Source organism: Microcebus murinus, chromosome 20, assembly GCF_040939455.1.
Source record: "Microcebus murinus isolate Inina chromosome 20, M.murinus_Inina_mat1.0, whole genome shotgun sequence".
In the NCBI taxonomy this organism is placed as follows: Eukaryota; Metazoa; Chordata; class Mammalia; order Primates; family Cheirogaleidae; genus Microcebus; species Microcebus murinus.
Genome location: NC_134123.1, coordinates 12,343,786 through 12,357,883, shown reverse-complemented (window position 1 = coordinate 12,357,883; position 14,098 = coordinate 12,343,786). Strand labels below are relative to the sequence as shown.

The following is a 14,098-nucleotide window of genomic DNA, read 5'->3' as shown; positions in this document are numbered from 1 at the left end:
ATTAATTGGCCAAGTAACATAGAGAGAGAGAGAAAAAAAAACATTAGCTAGTCATGGTGGTGCATGCCTGTAGTCTCAGCTACACTTGGGAGGCTGAGGCAGGAGGATTGCTTGAGCCCAGGAGTTTGAGGTTGCTGTGAGCTAGATTGCCCCCACGGCACTCGCTCTAGCCTGGGCAACAAAGCGAGACTCTATCTCAAAAAAAAAAAGTAAAGAAAACTACAGCTCCCAGCGTGCCTCGTGGCCCACTGATCCGGGCGATCATGTGATCCATGCTCACGTGTCTCTGCTGCCGGCTGGGGAATGAAGCACCGAAGGTAGGTGGTATGAGGTAGAGGCGGTGGGGAGTGGACACGGTAGTTCCCCCCGGTCCTGGAGCCCCCCAACACCGGGGCAGAGCTCGGGCCTTTTCCCTACAGGGTTCTGGAGCCTGTTGTCCTTGCCCTACGCCCGCCCTCTGTTGCCCCGGCTCCGCCGCTCCTTAGCCCAGCCAGTCACCTCCTAGTCCTAGGCCGGCATCGAGTCCTAGAGCCCCTCCCCACTTTACCCCACAGTTGCACACCCGCCTTGCTTCAGGCCTGAGAATCAATCCCCCGGTGGCCTGGCCCGTGTGCACCCTGGCACACCTCCCAGTGCAGCCTACCTCTTGTTTTTCAGGACTCCAGCTGCAAGCTGGACTGGGAACCCACTCCAGTTGGGATCTGAGGGGCCTTCATCTCTGGCCTGAGCATATGGGCACCAGGCTTCAAGTTCTGGCTCTGCCAACTAGCCGCAATGACCTTAGTCTAACCTCTTTCCCACCGTGGGCCTGTTGCCCTGTCTGATCTGGCACTCCTTTCTATGAGTTAGCGTCAGAGCTGCCCAGTTCCCCACACTCTGCTGAACCAGCACGGAAACAGCCCAAACTCTTCTCTCTGCTGACAGCAGTTTTTAGGTTATGTCTTGAGAAAGAAGAAATTGGGGCCAGGGGGGAAGTGAAGAGAATCAGATCCCAGACGTTTGGGGAGAAGGAGCACTGCAGCCCCACAATAGCCAATCAGGTAGAAAGGGCAGGTAAGCTGGGAACAATGGGGTTGAGTATTTTGGGTGTGAGGGGTGGGGGTACTGAGAGATCTTGGACTAATGCACAGAGCCTGCAAGAGGTGGGACCAGTCTGCCTGAGTTCCCTAAGGATCCCCACCTGCGCTCTCTTGTGGGTGGCAGAAGAGTCTAGGGCAGTTGGTGCAGGACTGGGACAGGGGTGTCAGAGGGAAGTGTGCCGCTTGGAGAGTCAGGAAGCCACACCAATCTGTGTGACCTTGAATGAATCACTCTGTAGATCTCTGTAATGTGAGCAGGGTGGAGGTGGTCTTGCAATTCTGGTGGCATCCACTTTGCAGGACTCTCTCTTGAGCTATGCTAGAAGCCTGGGAGTCCCAAAACTGCCTTCACGACTCACTGCTTTGATTTTTGCTGAGTTGTTGGCCTGGTGACAGGATGCATAAGAGGAAGAGCCCTGTGGCATCTGACTGATCTTTCTGTATTTGGAGGCAGCGGAGGAATGTTTCCTCTGGAGCTGTGTCCCTTAGTTCCATGCTTGATGACAGATGTCTGAGAGCACCTGAACTTTCTCTTTCCTTCTCATGAGTGTACCGTTCCAGCACAAGGGCCTTTGGTAGCCATTCTACACTCCCAGGGGCTGAGGGGATCAGAGGGCATGGCTCTATGAGGGACACTAGTTAGTTAAGTCATTATGGCTGAATCCAGCCAGTTCCCTTCTTTTCCCTGTGGGCTATAAAGACTAAACCAGAGGGAAATGAGTAGTGAATAAAAGAGAGTTTCATATGAATACTCTGGATTGGGACTCAGGAATGATGAGGTTGGGGAAAGGAGTCTTTGGCAGATTTCACCAGCCTGCATTGTAACCAGCCAATAGCAGCCTCTGGGGAAGGCTGCTCTTGGCTCCTTACTACCCCATCAGCCCCTGCCTTGGTAACCTGGCCTTCATGTCTCTCTTAACACATTTCTCACAGGAACTTACAATGTAAAGGTGAAATGACTTGCCCAGAGTCACACAGCTAGGAAGTGGAGGAGTCAGCATTCTGACTTCAGAGTCTAATCCAAGACCCAGTCCCACCACCCCTCTCTGTTCAGGGCTGCACTTAATCTGGGGGTGGACTTGGTTCTTTAAGACCATCATTTTCTTGGGGGTCTCAGGCTGTGAGCTGAACCTTGAGAACACTGAAGGTCATTTCAGAGCCTCTTAAGATTCTGGGAAGCCCAGTCACAAAACAAAAAAGATTCTGGGAAGAAGAAATTTCTTCCTAGTTTTCAATAAAGAGGACCAAGGCCAAAGAAAAAACTGCAGATCACCTGTGTTTACCCAGACAGTGACGAGAATCAATCAGATGATAAGCCTGTATCTCAGCTCAGCTGTGCCCAAGGTACCATCTTGGGCCCAAAGCTGGAGCAAATACAATCAAATGGATGCCCCTGGGGTAAGACAGGCCTGGCTTTACCACTGACTGCCATGTGACCCAGGGGAGAGTGCTTAATCTGTCTAGGATTCAGTTTCCTCTTTGGTAAAATGGTGATTGTCATCACCTGCCTTTTCGGACTACATTGAGGATTAAAATAAAGCATTCCATGGCTGCAGCAATGGTGGTAACAATAAACATTGCAGATTTGGCTTCTTGTAATCTAACCCAGGAGAACAAGTCAAGTGCCCATGAAATGCTAGAACATGAGGGAATGCAGGAAGGAAACATCCTGAATGGGGCTGGGTTCCCCAGGTGGCTCCAAGAAGAGCTCAGGCAGTGTTTGGGAAATGAGGAAGGAATAGGACCTGAAAGGGTGGCTGGCAAAGTGGCTGGGAGCATTCCAGGCATGGGATTTATAATTGTTTTCCTGAACACACATACATAACAGGTGTAGAGAGCTTATCACATGAGACATGGCTTAAATTTTGAACGGCCTTGAAAGCCACACAGAATTTAGACTCAGGGCCAGAGGGAGGCATGCTGCACTGTAATATGTTGAATCACGGTTCTTGGTGAGGGCTCTTCTGGGGACCGTGTGGTGTTGAAACAGGCCAGGAGGCCAGACAGATCTGGATCTAGATCCTGCCCTGCAACTTGCTAATATGTGACCCTGGGACAGTGATTTGATGTCTCTGAACCTTATGACCATGAGGTGTCATAAGGATTGAATGAGATAAGATAGGTCCATGATGCACCTACCCAGTGCATGGCCTCTCTCTAGTGCTGATGTGTGTTACTACTCTTTTTTACGCTATGGGTCTGTAAGCCTAAAGCAAAAACGATTTGCAAGTGACATATTTCTGTCCCTGCCTCCCCACACTGTATCACCCAGTACAGGGGTCTGTACAGAAGCACACCTAGGTTTGAATCCTAGCCATGAATCTTAGGAAAGTTATTTTGCCTTTCTTTGCCATAGTTTCCCCATCTCAGGATAACAGTACTACCTGCCTTTGTCCCATCTAGGTTGAGAAGAGTCCTCTGAGGATAACAGCCCCAAACAGGCAACACTGCCAGGAGGATGTGTTCATGAGGCAGAACCCCTCCCCCTGCCCCACAGGAAGAGGGTTCTCGGGGCCATGGCCCAGCTCAGCATCAACAGTGACCATGGCGAGTGGGGCTTGAGCACAGATGCCGGGGAGCGGGCCCGGCTGCTGCAGAGTCCGTGTGTGGACACAGTCCCCAAGAGTGAGTGGGAGCCCCCTCCTGGGGGTCCGGGCAGAGGCACCACTTCCACACTTGGGGCTGTCTTCATTGTCGTCAATGCCTGCCTGGGCGCTGGGCTGCTCAACTTTCCAGCAGCCTTCAGCACTGCCGGGGGCGTGGCAGCTGGCATCGCACTGCAGATGGTGAGTGCATGGGCGGGGAGGGCAGAGGTGCGGTTCAGGTGGGCTCTTTGCCTCAAAAGGGAGACTTCGGGTCAGGGATGGCCAGTAGGTGACACATGCTCCCCTCCCCCACACATGGCAGACATTACTAATCTATTCCAGCATTCTTTCCTCTGAGCCCAGACAAGGCTTCAGAAGCCTTCCCAACAATCAGAGAAATTTGAACATCAACTACATATCTAATTTTGTAGGTGTTACATTGATTTTGTGGTTATGTTTAAAAGAGGGCCTTTATCTTTATCAGAACTACATACTGAAATACTTACTAATGAAATGATGTGATAGTTTGTATTGGCTTCAGAGTAATCCACAGTGGGAAGGGGAGTATGACAAAGCAAGATGGGCCACGAATTGGTCATATTTGAAGCTCAGTGATGGGTAATGGCAGTACTGTTCTCCCTACTTTTGTATATTTGAGATTTTTCACCAAACATTTTGTTTTCACATAAAATCTCAATTCAGCAACCTCTAGCAATCTATTAAAATTTCCCTGTGAGATTTGCCAGGCCTCTCCCACATGCTCTGGTTCTGCACCCCTGCAGGGCATGCTGGTTTTCATCATCAGTGGCCTTGTCATCCTGGCCTACTGCTCCCAGGCCAGCAACGAGAGGACCTACCAGGAGGTAGTATGGGCTGTGTGCGGCAAGCTGACAGGTGTGCTGTGTGAGGTGACCATCGCCATATACACCTTCGGCACCTGCATCGCCTTCCTCATCATCATTGGGGACCAGCAGGACAAGAGTGAGGTTTCCCCTCAGTACCTACTTCTCCCCCTCGGCCCTGGGGATCCTGGGTGGAGGGAAAAGGCACTGAACACCTGCCTGGGACATATTAGGGCCCATCATTCACCTGGGAGTGCTCCCTCCAGGCTCCTGAGCCCATTATACAGAGGGAGGTCCTGGGGCCCAGCCGAGCAGAAGGGTCACACCCTGTGGTGGCCTGACATGATATTCCCTCCTTCTTCCCTGCGCAGTTATAGCTGTGATGGCCAAGGAGCCTGAGGGGGCCAGCGGCAGCCCCTGGTACACAGACCGCAAGTTCACCATCAGCCTCACTGCCTTCCTCTTCATCCTGCCTCTGTCTATCCCCAGGGAGATTGGCTTCCAGAAGTATGCCAGGTTCGGAGCAGGTTCCCAGCCCGGGGCAGTACGAAGCTCTGATCCTGGGCAGATGGAGACCCAGGGCTGCTGGGGAACCCCATTCATCCATGCCACCTCCTCAGGGAGCAAGAGTCGGCAAGGCAGGGTGGGCCAGGGCTTCAGGCAGCAGACCTTCCTTTTCTGATTCCATCAAGTGAAAGATTCAGTTCCAAGTGTCCTTGTCAAAGAAAGGATAGGTAGTGGCCGGGAGTATGAAAGCAGCCTGCTGGCCTGGGCCTTGGCTTTCCCTGGGAGGATGGGATTTGGATGACCTGAGATTGTCAGCCTGGCAGCATCTTCCACGCAGCTTGGCAGGAAGGAAAGAGACTGGCTTCCTGGCTCAGTGTCTGGAAAGCTGTAGGATTTTAGACTATCCCCAGTCTGTAAGTGAAGGGGTCTCACTCAGCTGTCTCCATGGCTCCCTTGAATGTAGACATTCCAGGATTTGTACTCTGAACCCTCTTACCTCTGGCATCTCCTACTTCTCAAAGGCCAGGCTCAGAGGATGGCCTGCTCGCCATGCTCACCAAGGCTGGGCTGCTCTGATCAAAGTCCCAGGTGTGCTTCGGAGCCCAGGTCTCTGCCATGGTCTCTGAGCCATGGAACTGAACCAAGATATTTCCCAATGTCCAGAAATGCCCATCGGGTACCTTATTGGCTCCCTCCTAGCTGTGGTTGCTTTCTCTGAAACTTATTTCTCAGACATTTCCTGAGTCTTTGCTTGGCATAGCCCACAGTTTATATAGCAGACACTTGTCACTAGAGCTGAGTGTAGATGTCCCTGGTGAGGGAATCAAAGAAGGCACAACTGGCAAAGGAAAGAGAACACCCAATCTCTGCTTCCCTGCAGCTTCCTGAGTGTAGTGGGTACCTGGTACGTCACTGCCATCGTTATCATCAAATACATCTGGCCAGATAAAGAGATGACCCCAGGGGATATCCTAACCAGGTAAGCGAGGGCCCCTTGGGAGATGCATAGGATAGAAGCTGCCGCTTGGGCCCCAGCAGGTGTTGGTCAGGCATCAAAAGGCCACACAAGGGGGCAGAGGTTGTGGCTCACGCCTGTAATCCTAGCACTCTGGGAGGCTAAGGCAGGTGGATTGCTCAAGGTCAGGAGTTTGAAACCAGCCTGAGCAAGAGCGAGACCCCGTATCTACTATAAATAGAAAGAAATTAATTGGCTAACTAATATATATATAGAAAAAATATTAGCCGGGCATGGTGGCGCATGCCTGTAGTCCCAGCTACTCGGGAGGCTGAGGCAGTAGGATCGCTGAGCCCCGGAGATTGAGGTTGCTGTGAGCCAGGCTGATGCCACGGCACTCACTCTAGCCTGGGCAACAAAGTGAGACTCTGTCTCAAAAAAAAAAAATAAAAAAAAAAGTCCACACACATAGGTACTCTTCCCAAGGTTTATTAGCTCCATGGTGCTGACTCATCGATCATTGTAGGGAGGAGGCAAAAGGTCCTAATCTCATGTTACTAGAGAGAGGAGTGAGAACCAGAGACGGGAGACTTTGCCACCAACATCCAACAAATGAGCCAGTGCAAGACTAGGCCTCAGGTTGTGGAGCTCACAAGGTGGAAATACATTTTTCCAACTTGTGCTTATCTATAAATTCTGTATCTTCCATTTGTACGTAAGTCTGTTTTATGTTTTCTTTTTAAAGTTTCCTTTTTTAAAAAAAAAATAATAATAAAGTGTCCTGTTTTTTTTGAGACAGAGTCTCACTCTGTTGTTTCAGCTAGAGTACCGTGGCATTAGCCTAGCTCACAGCAACCTCAAACTCTGGGCTCAAGGAATCCTCCTGCCTCAGCCTCCTGAGTAGCTGAGACTACAGGCATGCACCACCATGCCTGGCAACTTTTTCTATATATTTAGTTGGCCAATTAATTTCTTTCTATTTATAGGAGAGACGGGGTCTCGCTCTTGCTCGGGTTGGTCTCAAACTCCTGAGCTCAAACGATCCGCCCGCCTTGGCCTCCCAGAGAGCTGGGATTACAGGCGTGAGCCACTGCGCCTGGCCTCTTTCTATTTTTAGTAGAGACAGGGTCTTGCTCTTGCTCAGGCTAGTTTGGAACTCATGACCTTGAGCGATCCGCCTGCTTCAGCTGGCCTAAAGTTTCCTTGTTTTTTTGAAAGGAACAAACCAGAAAATCAAAAGGGCTTTTCTCAGCCTCAGTTTACTGGCCTGTGAAATGGAGATGTCTCCTCTCCCCATTCCCAGACTTCTGTGGGTGGGACATGTAGAATGCTGGTTGCTGGAGGCCATGGTGGGAGGAATGAAGACTAAGGGTGTGGGGTCAGTTGGTGGCTCTGAGGGGCTCCCAGGCAGCAGCACCTTGTGTTTGTCCACAGGCCGGCTTCCTGGATGGCCGTGTTCAATGCCATGCCCACCATCTGCTTTGGATTTCAGGTGCCCGTTTTGAGTTCCCTTCTGTCCCCTTAGCTCATCCCCCACACTGAGATGGACCCCACGTTACAGGCAGGATGGGAGAAATCCTGGGTGGAAGGATGGAGTGGGAGCCCAGAACTTCCCCTTGTCTATGGGGCCTTTGTCCCGTGGTACCTGCCTCTAGAAACTGAGGGTGAGGTCACTTCCCCACTATGACTGTGCTCCTTACCTGGACAGTGCCACGTGAGCAGCGTGCCCGTCTTCAACAGCATGCAGCGGCCCGAGGTGAAGACCTGGGGTGGGGTGGTCACGGCCGCCATGGTCATAGCCCTTGCTGTCTACATGGGCACAGGTGAGTGCTCCCCTCCCCCTCAAGTCCCCAGGTGCTTTGGCTCAGCTTTCCTGGGGACAACCCTGCACTCTCAGCAGGACAAACACTTCTGTAGGCATTGGCTTGAACTTGGGCTTCCTGAGACCTCCTCCTGCCAAGATGAGAGAGGTGTATTCATCTATTCATTGATTTATCAGTTCTAAATTGGTGCCTAGGAAGTACCAGGAACTGTTCTTAGCACAGAGGATGACATGGAGAAAAGTAGACCTGGTCCTGCCCTCGTGGAGTTAGCAGTCTGGTTGGAGAGACACAGTTGTGCAAGAGTAACTAGGGAATCGAGAAGGAATTGTAGACAGCAGAGAGCACTGTGACAACAGTGAAACAGGAAAGATGTGAATGGGACCAGGCAGGGTGGTTCATAGAAGGTTCCTCTCTCAGGAGGCCCAAAGAATGAGAAAGAGTCAGACTATGAAGAGCTGTGGGAGATGTGTTCTAGAATAGGAACCACAAACTCCATGTCCCTAAGGCAGGGACAAATGGGGTCTGTGTAGCTGGAGTGGAGTGAATTGGAAGTAGGTGGCAGGCACTAAGGCCAGACAGGTAACAGGGGCCAGATCCTATTTGGCCTTGAGGGCTGTTGGGAGCCAGAGAGAAAAAGTTTTAAGCAGGGGAGTGGCTCAGGGAAAGACAGCTCTGATTGCCCTGGGGAGAGTGGCTGAGATGAGCAAGCAGGACTGGGGAGACCCAGCAAGAATAGCCCTGTGATTCCTTCCATGGATGGGCTGCAGTAGCTGCTAGTACTGTTCTAGCCTCTGAAGAACACAGCCCAGAACAAAAGAGACAAACAAGCCAAGTCCCAATTCTCCTAGGACTTGTGTTCTGGCTGGAGAGACAGACAGTAAGCCAAAAAAAAAAAAAAAATTTGAGGTGTGTGTTAGAAAGAAAATAGATCAGGGTAATGTGAGCAAGTGCTGGGATGGGAGTCATTGTAGATGGGCTGGCAAGAAGTGTTTTGTAAGGAGGGACATCTGAACTGAGACTTGCATGATGAGGAGATGGCAGCGTGCAGATCAGGGCAGATGGAAGAGTTAGTGTAGAAGCTCCGAGGTGGGAACACACTGGGCAAGTTCAAGATCATAAGGATGGGGGCGGGAGGGCTTCCAGCAAGAAGGGAATATGAGAAGTCAGGGTGGGAGGCATCTGATCCCAGCCTCAGTCTGAGCTTCCAGAGCTACCCCAGTGTCCTCCCCAGCTGATGTCACAAGAGTGGGCAGTCCACCCCCTACCCTCCCAGGGTTGCCCTGACCCAGCCCCCTTGTCCCTGCCCACAGGAATCTGTGGCTTCCTGACCTTTGGAGCTGCTGTGGACCCTGACGTGCTTCTGTCCTACCCCTCGGAGGACATGGCTGTGGCTGTTGCCCGAGCCTTCATCATCCTGAGCGTGCTCACCTCCTACCCCATCCTGCACTTTTGTGGGCGGTAAGCCCCCCCCCCCCATCCTGCTGGGGCCCTCTTGCTCCTCAGGGCCCCACAGCCCCTGTGAGCCCTTTCAACACAGGCCTTTGGCCTTGTGTGGAGCCCATTCTGTAGAAGTAGAAACTGAAGCCAGTAGAAAAGCATCAGTGCCTAGGATGGCCACCCACCCTAGGATGGTACTCCCCAAGCTGGGCCTCAGGAGCACCCTTTTGCCTGGGGTCACCAGAGTGTTCAGTGTGCCCTCTAAGAATCTCTATTGAGATCCTTTCCTGAGCTTTCACATGGACACCTAGCTTGTTGGATACCCCAGACTGTTCCTTTTAAGGAGAATAATGTATCAGTTTCCACGTGGTGAAGCAAAGCACTAAGCCCTCCACATTCACCATCTCATCTGGTCCCCACAGCAACCAACCAGAGTGCCGGTAGCCCCATTTTTCAGAAGAGGAAACTGAGGCTCAGGATTAGGGCCTTACCCACCATCTACCTGGTTAGGGATCTGGCTCTCGTAGCTAGAGGTGGGGTCCATTAGCAGGGCACCTCTGAGCCCCTCTCTATGTGGGCAGGGCGGTGGTTGAAGGCCTGTGGCTGCGCTACCAGGGGATGCCAGTGGAGGAGGACGTGGGGCGGGAGCGGCGGCGGCGAGTGCTGCAGACGCTGGTCTGGTTCCTGCTCACCCTGCTGCTGGCGCTCTTTATCCCTGACATCGGCAAGGTCATCTCAGTCATCGGGGGCCTGGCTGCCTGCTTCATCTTCGTCTTCCCAGGTACAGGCCCCTGACACCCCCTCTCCCAGCCCCAAGTCACACATTCCCTGGCCTCAGCTTCCCAGTGGTTCAAAACCTGCCAGGGAGAGTAACTGCCAGCATTTTATTAATCACCCACCTCAGCTGTATGGTAGCCCCTGTCCAAGCAATTATCTCCTGAGTGGGTTGCAGACTTGCCTAAAGGCTAACACATTCAGCTAGTAAGTAAACCTCTTCCAAGCCGAGGCTGTCTGTGTCCAGAGTTGATACTCTCAATCCGTCATTCAAATACCTATGGCTCCCTGACTGTTGGGGATCTGTCTGGCTGGTTTAGCCCATTACAGCCCAGAAGGCAGCGGCGTCTGGTGGTAGCACCCTGGCACACACATCGGGAGACCTGAGTTCTAGACATGGGTCTGTGCCAGATCCCTGGGGAGTTGTCCTGTCTGCCCAGCCATGATTTCCACCCATACCCAGCTTATCTAGGAGGCCACCTTGAAAGCCCTGCCACTTTGCTTGGAGCAAGGGAGCCACATCTGCGCACAAGTGCACTGGAAAGAGCCCTGCGGTTGGGCTCCACTGGGTCACCATTCAGGGCTGTCTCTTTAGTTCCAAGTCTCGTATGCAACTTTGTCAGATGCTGGCTGTCCTGGGGGAGCAGATGCCAGGCCTCCCAGCTGGATGTAGAATGGGGGACAGAGGTGGACTATCCAGAAAAATAAACACGGGCCTTTCTGTATGTACCACCACTGCCTCTTGGAAGCGGGTAGGCTGGGCCTGAGGGAAGGAGTCCCTAAACCCCACAGACTCTCAGGGCTACCTCTTTCCTAACAGGGCTGTGCCTCATTCAGGCAAAACTCTCTGAGATGGAAGAAGTCAAACCAGCCAGGTAAAGCATGGCCCAGCCCATGGTCCTCCTTGGGAGGTGGTGGATTGGGGGTTGACCTTAGAGGGGCCTTAATAAAGGCAGAAGTCAAGAGACTTGTGTACTTAAAAATCACGGGGTTTTTAATACTGTTTTTAAAATGGGTAACATGCTAGTTGTAATAATTCAAACACTATTGGCCGGGCTCACACTATTGGCAGTGACTCGAGCCTGTAATCCTAGCAATGTGGGAGGCTGAGGCAGATGGATTGCTCAAGGTCAGGAGTTCGAAACCAGTCTGAGCGAGACCCCTTCTCTACTATAAATAGAAAGAAATTAATTGACCAACTAAAAATATATATACAAAAAATTAGCCGAGCATGGTGGCGCATGCATATAGTCCCAGCTACTAGGGAGGCTGAGGCAGTAGAATCGCTTGAGCCCAGGAGTTTGAGGTTGCTGTGAGCTAGGCTGATGACACAGCACTCACTCTAGCCTGGGCAACAAAGTGAGACTCTGTCTCAAAAAAAAAAAAAAAAAAAAAAATCACTGTTGAAGGGCTTAAGAGAAAAGAGTAGAAGTCAGAAGTCCCCCTCCCCCATAGCACACTCCCCACCACACCCCTTCTCCAGAGATGGCTCTGTGTTAGCAGTGTGCACTGTGCCCCCACACTGTCTCCAGGCATGTGTATGTTTCTGTGTACACAGAGCTATGTGTATGTATATACAAATAAGAGGCTTTTGTAAACAATTTTGTTTTATCAAAAATGGTTTCATGCCAGACACACTTTTCTGTGACTTACATTTTTTCACTTCTCCATGTCAGCACAAGATTTGCTTCTTCCTTTTATAAGTGGCTACAGAGTATTCTGTTGGGTGAATGTGTCCTGAATGTGGATACTCGTAAACAACATGACACACCTATTCAAGGATTTTGGTAGGATCGAGTCTCAGAAAAAAACTGTTGGGTGTCAGAGCATCTTTGTTTTACTTTGTCTTTTTGTTTGTTTGTTTTTTAATTTTTTAGAGATGGGTCTCACTCTGTCACCCAGGCTGGATGCAGTGGCCTGATCATGTAACCTCAAATAACTGGGTTGAAGCCGTCCTGCTGCCTCAGACCATGCCCAGCTAATTTTTAAATTTTTTGTAGAGATGGGCTCTTGCTGTTTTGCCCAGGCTGGCCTGAAACACCTTGCCTCAAACAATGCTTCTGCCTCAGCTCCCAAAGTGCTGGGATTATATGCATGAACCACCATGCCCCACCATGTTCATTTTGCTTTGGCTCATGGGTTCCAATTACCCTCCAAAAAGGCAGTGCCAACTAGAGTTGCAGCAGCAGTGAATAAGAATGCCCTTTTTCCCCACACTCCTGCCAGCACTGTATGTCATAGCCTTTCTAAGTTTTGTTAGTCTGATGGATGAGAAATATTACATTGTTTTAATATGCAAATTTCCCTGAGCAATGGAGAGGTTGATAACAGGTTGCATGCTTTAAAAAAATTATTACATCATAGTCTTGTTCATTATAGAAAACTTAAAAAATACAAACATGTCTAGAGAAGAAAATAGGGCATGGTGGCTCACACCTGTAATCCTGGCACTTTGGGAGCCTGGGGTGGGATGATCACTTGAGCCCAGAAGTTTGAGACTAGCCTGAGCAACAGAGCCAGACTGTGTCTCTACAAAAAATAGAAAAATTAGCTGAGTGGGGTGGTGCACGGCTATAGTCCCAGCTACTTGGGAGAGGGAGGCAAGAGGATCGCTTGAGCCCAGGAGTTTGAGGTTGTAGTGAGCTATGATGATGCCTCTGCACTTTAGCCCAGCCAGGAGAGCAAGACCCCATCTCAAACAAATTAAACAAATGTAAAAATTTTAGCTGGGCACAGTGGCTCAAGCCTATAATCCCAGCTACTTGAGAGGCTGATGCAGGAGGATTACTTGAGCCCAGGAGTCCGAGGTTACAGTGAGCTATGATCGCAACACTGCACTCAGCCTACGCAACAGAACAAGACCCTATCTCTTAAATATATATGCATATTAAATAAAAAATAACCCTTCATCTCAGTACCCTGTTGCTATTTTTGATAGGTATATTTGCAGATGTCTGCTTTTCGTTTCTTTTTTCTGATGAAATGGATCATGTTCCATGGCCTGTTTTTTTCCTGAACATCTTTCCAATAGGAGACCTGGTCCTGCCCTTGGTGTGTTGTGACCAGTCAGTTCATCCCATTAGGTCTTGGTCCCCTTACATATGGACTAGGTATAATACACTTGCCCTACATGCTTTTTTCTTTTTTTTTTTTTTGAGACAGAGTCTCGCTTTGTTGCCTAGGCTAGAGTGAGTGCCGTGGCATCAGCCTAGCTCACAGCAACCTCAATCTCCTGAGCTCAAGCAATCCTATTGCCTCAGCCTCCCTAGTAGCTGGGACTACAGGCATGCGCCACCATGCCCAGCTAATTTTTTGTATATATATTAGTTGGCCAATTAATTTCTTTCTATTTATAGTAGAGATGGGGTCTCGCTCAGGCTGGTTTCGAACTCCTGACCTCGAGCAATCTGCCCACCTCGGCCTCCCAGAGTGCTAGGATTATAGACGTGAGCCACCATGCCTGGCTCCCTACATGCTTTTGTATGGAAAAGTCCTTGGGAAATAGGAAGTGCTCTACCAGCAGGAGAAGTAGTGTAATTACAGTAATTAATTGATATATATATTGAAGTCTGCAGAGTCGTGGGATGGGAGAACTGATCAGGCCTCTCTCATCTTTTGCCCTACAGCTGGTGGGTGCTGGTCAGCTACGGAGTCTTCTTGGTCACCCTGGGAGCCTTCATCTTCGGCCAGACCACAGCCAATGCCATCTTTGTGGATCTCTTGGCATAACCACTGCCTTCCAGGGACCACGTGGCCTTTGCCACTAGACCTAGGAACACATCTCTTAGAGCTGTGGGACCACTGTGTGTCCACCATCATTCCAACTAGTAGGATGACATCTGGACATCCTTTTCCAGGGACAGTTTTGTGGCAAAATCAGGCCCCACACCTCTGGACAGCTCAAACCCAGCTCCCTTCCTGCTCCCCAGCCCTGGCAGTGCTGGGATGGTGGCAGTTCTCATGTCACAGAGGAACCTTCTTCCTCCCCCAGCTCTCAGCTTCTCCATGCCTGGAACCCATGGTGAAGAGGCCAGTGGGTCTCAGAAGAAGGCACCCAATCTGAATTCTTTCTGGTGAAAGACTGTGGACAAAAGGC

At 50.7% G+C, this 14,098-nt stretch overlaps 1 protein-coding gene across 5 annotated transcripts; it reads left to right on the top strand.

Annotated features, from left to right (window-relative positions):
• The first annotated feature begins 274 nt into the window (after positions 1 to 274).
• Positions 275 to 13,873, top strand: SLC38A7 (solute carrier family 38 member 7). Of its 5 annotated transcripts, none has more exons than XM_075995689.1 (12): positions 276 to 317; positions 925 to 1,040; positions 3,483 to 3,865; positions 4,447 to 4,645; positions 4,878 to 5,022; positions 5,894 to 5,992; positions 7,403 to 7,460; positions 7,677 to 7,791; positions 9,102 to 9,249; positions 9,810 to 10,009; positions 10,823 to 10,877; positions 13,629 to 13,873. In XM_075995689.1, the coding sequence occupies exons 3-12, from the start codon at positions 3,596 to 3,598 to the stop codon at positions 13,729 to 13,731; spliced, it is 1,392 nt and encodes a 463-aa protein (XP_075851804.1). In that variant the 5' UTR covers positions 276 to 317; positions 925 to 1,040; positions 3,483 to 3,595; the 3' UTR covers positions 13,732 to 13,873. The 5 variants fall into 5 exon arrangements, with proteins under 5 accessions (XP_012599439.2, XP_075851804.1, XP_012599437.2 ...); XM_012743983.2 differs by having other exon boundaries at positions 925 to 1,053; XM_075995690.1 differs by having other exon boundaries at positions 279 to 317; positions 928 to 1,040.
• The last annotated feature ends 225 nt before the right edge of the window (positions 13,874 to 14,098 follow it).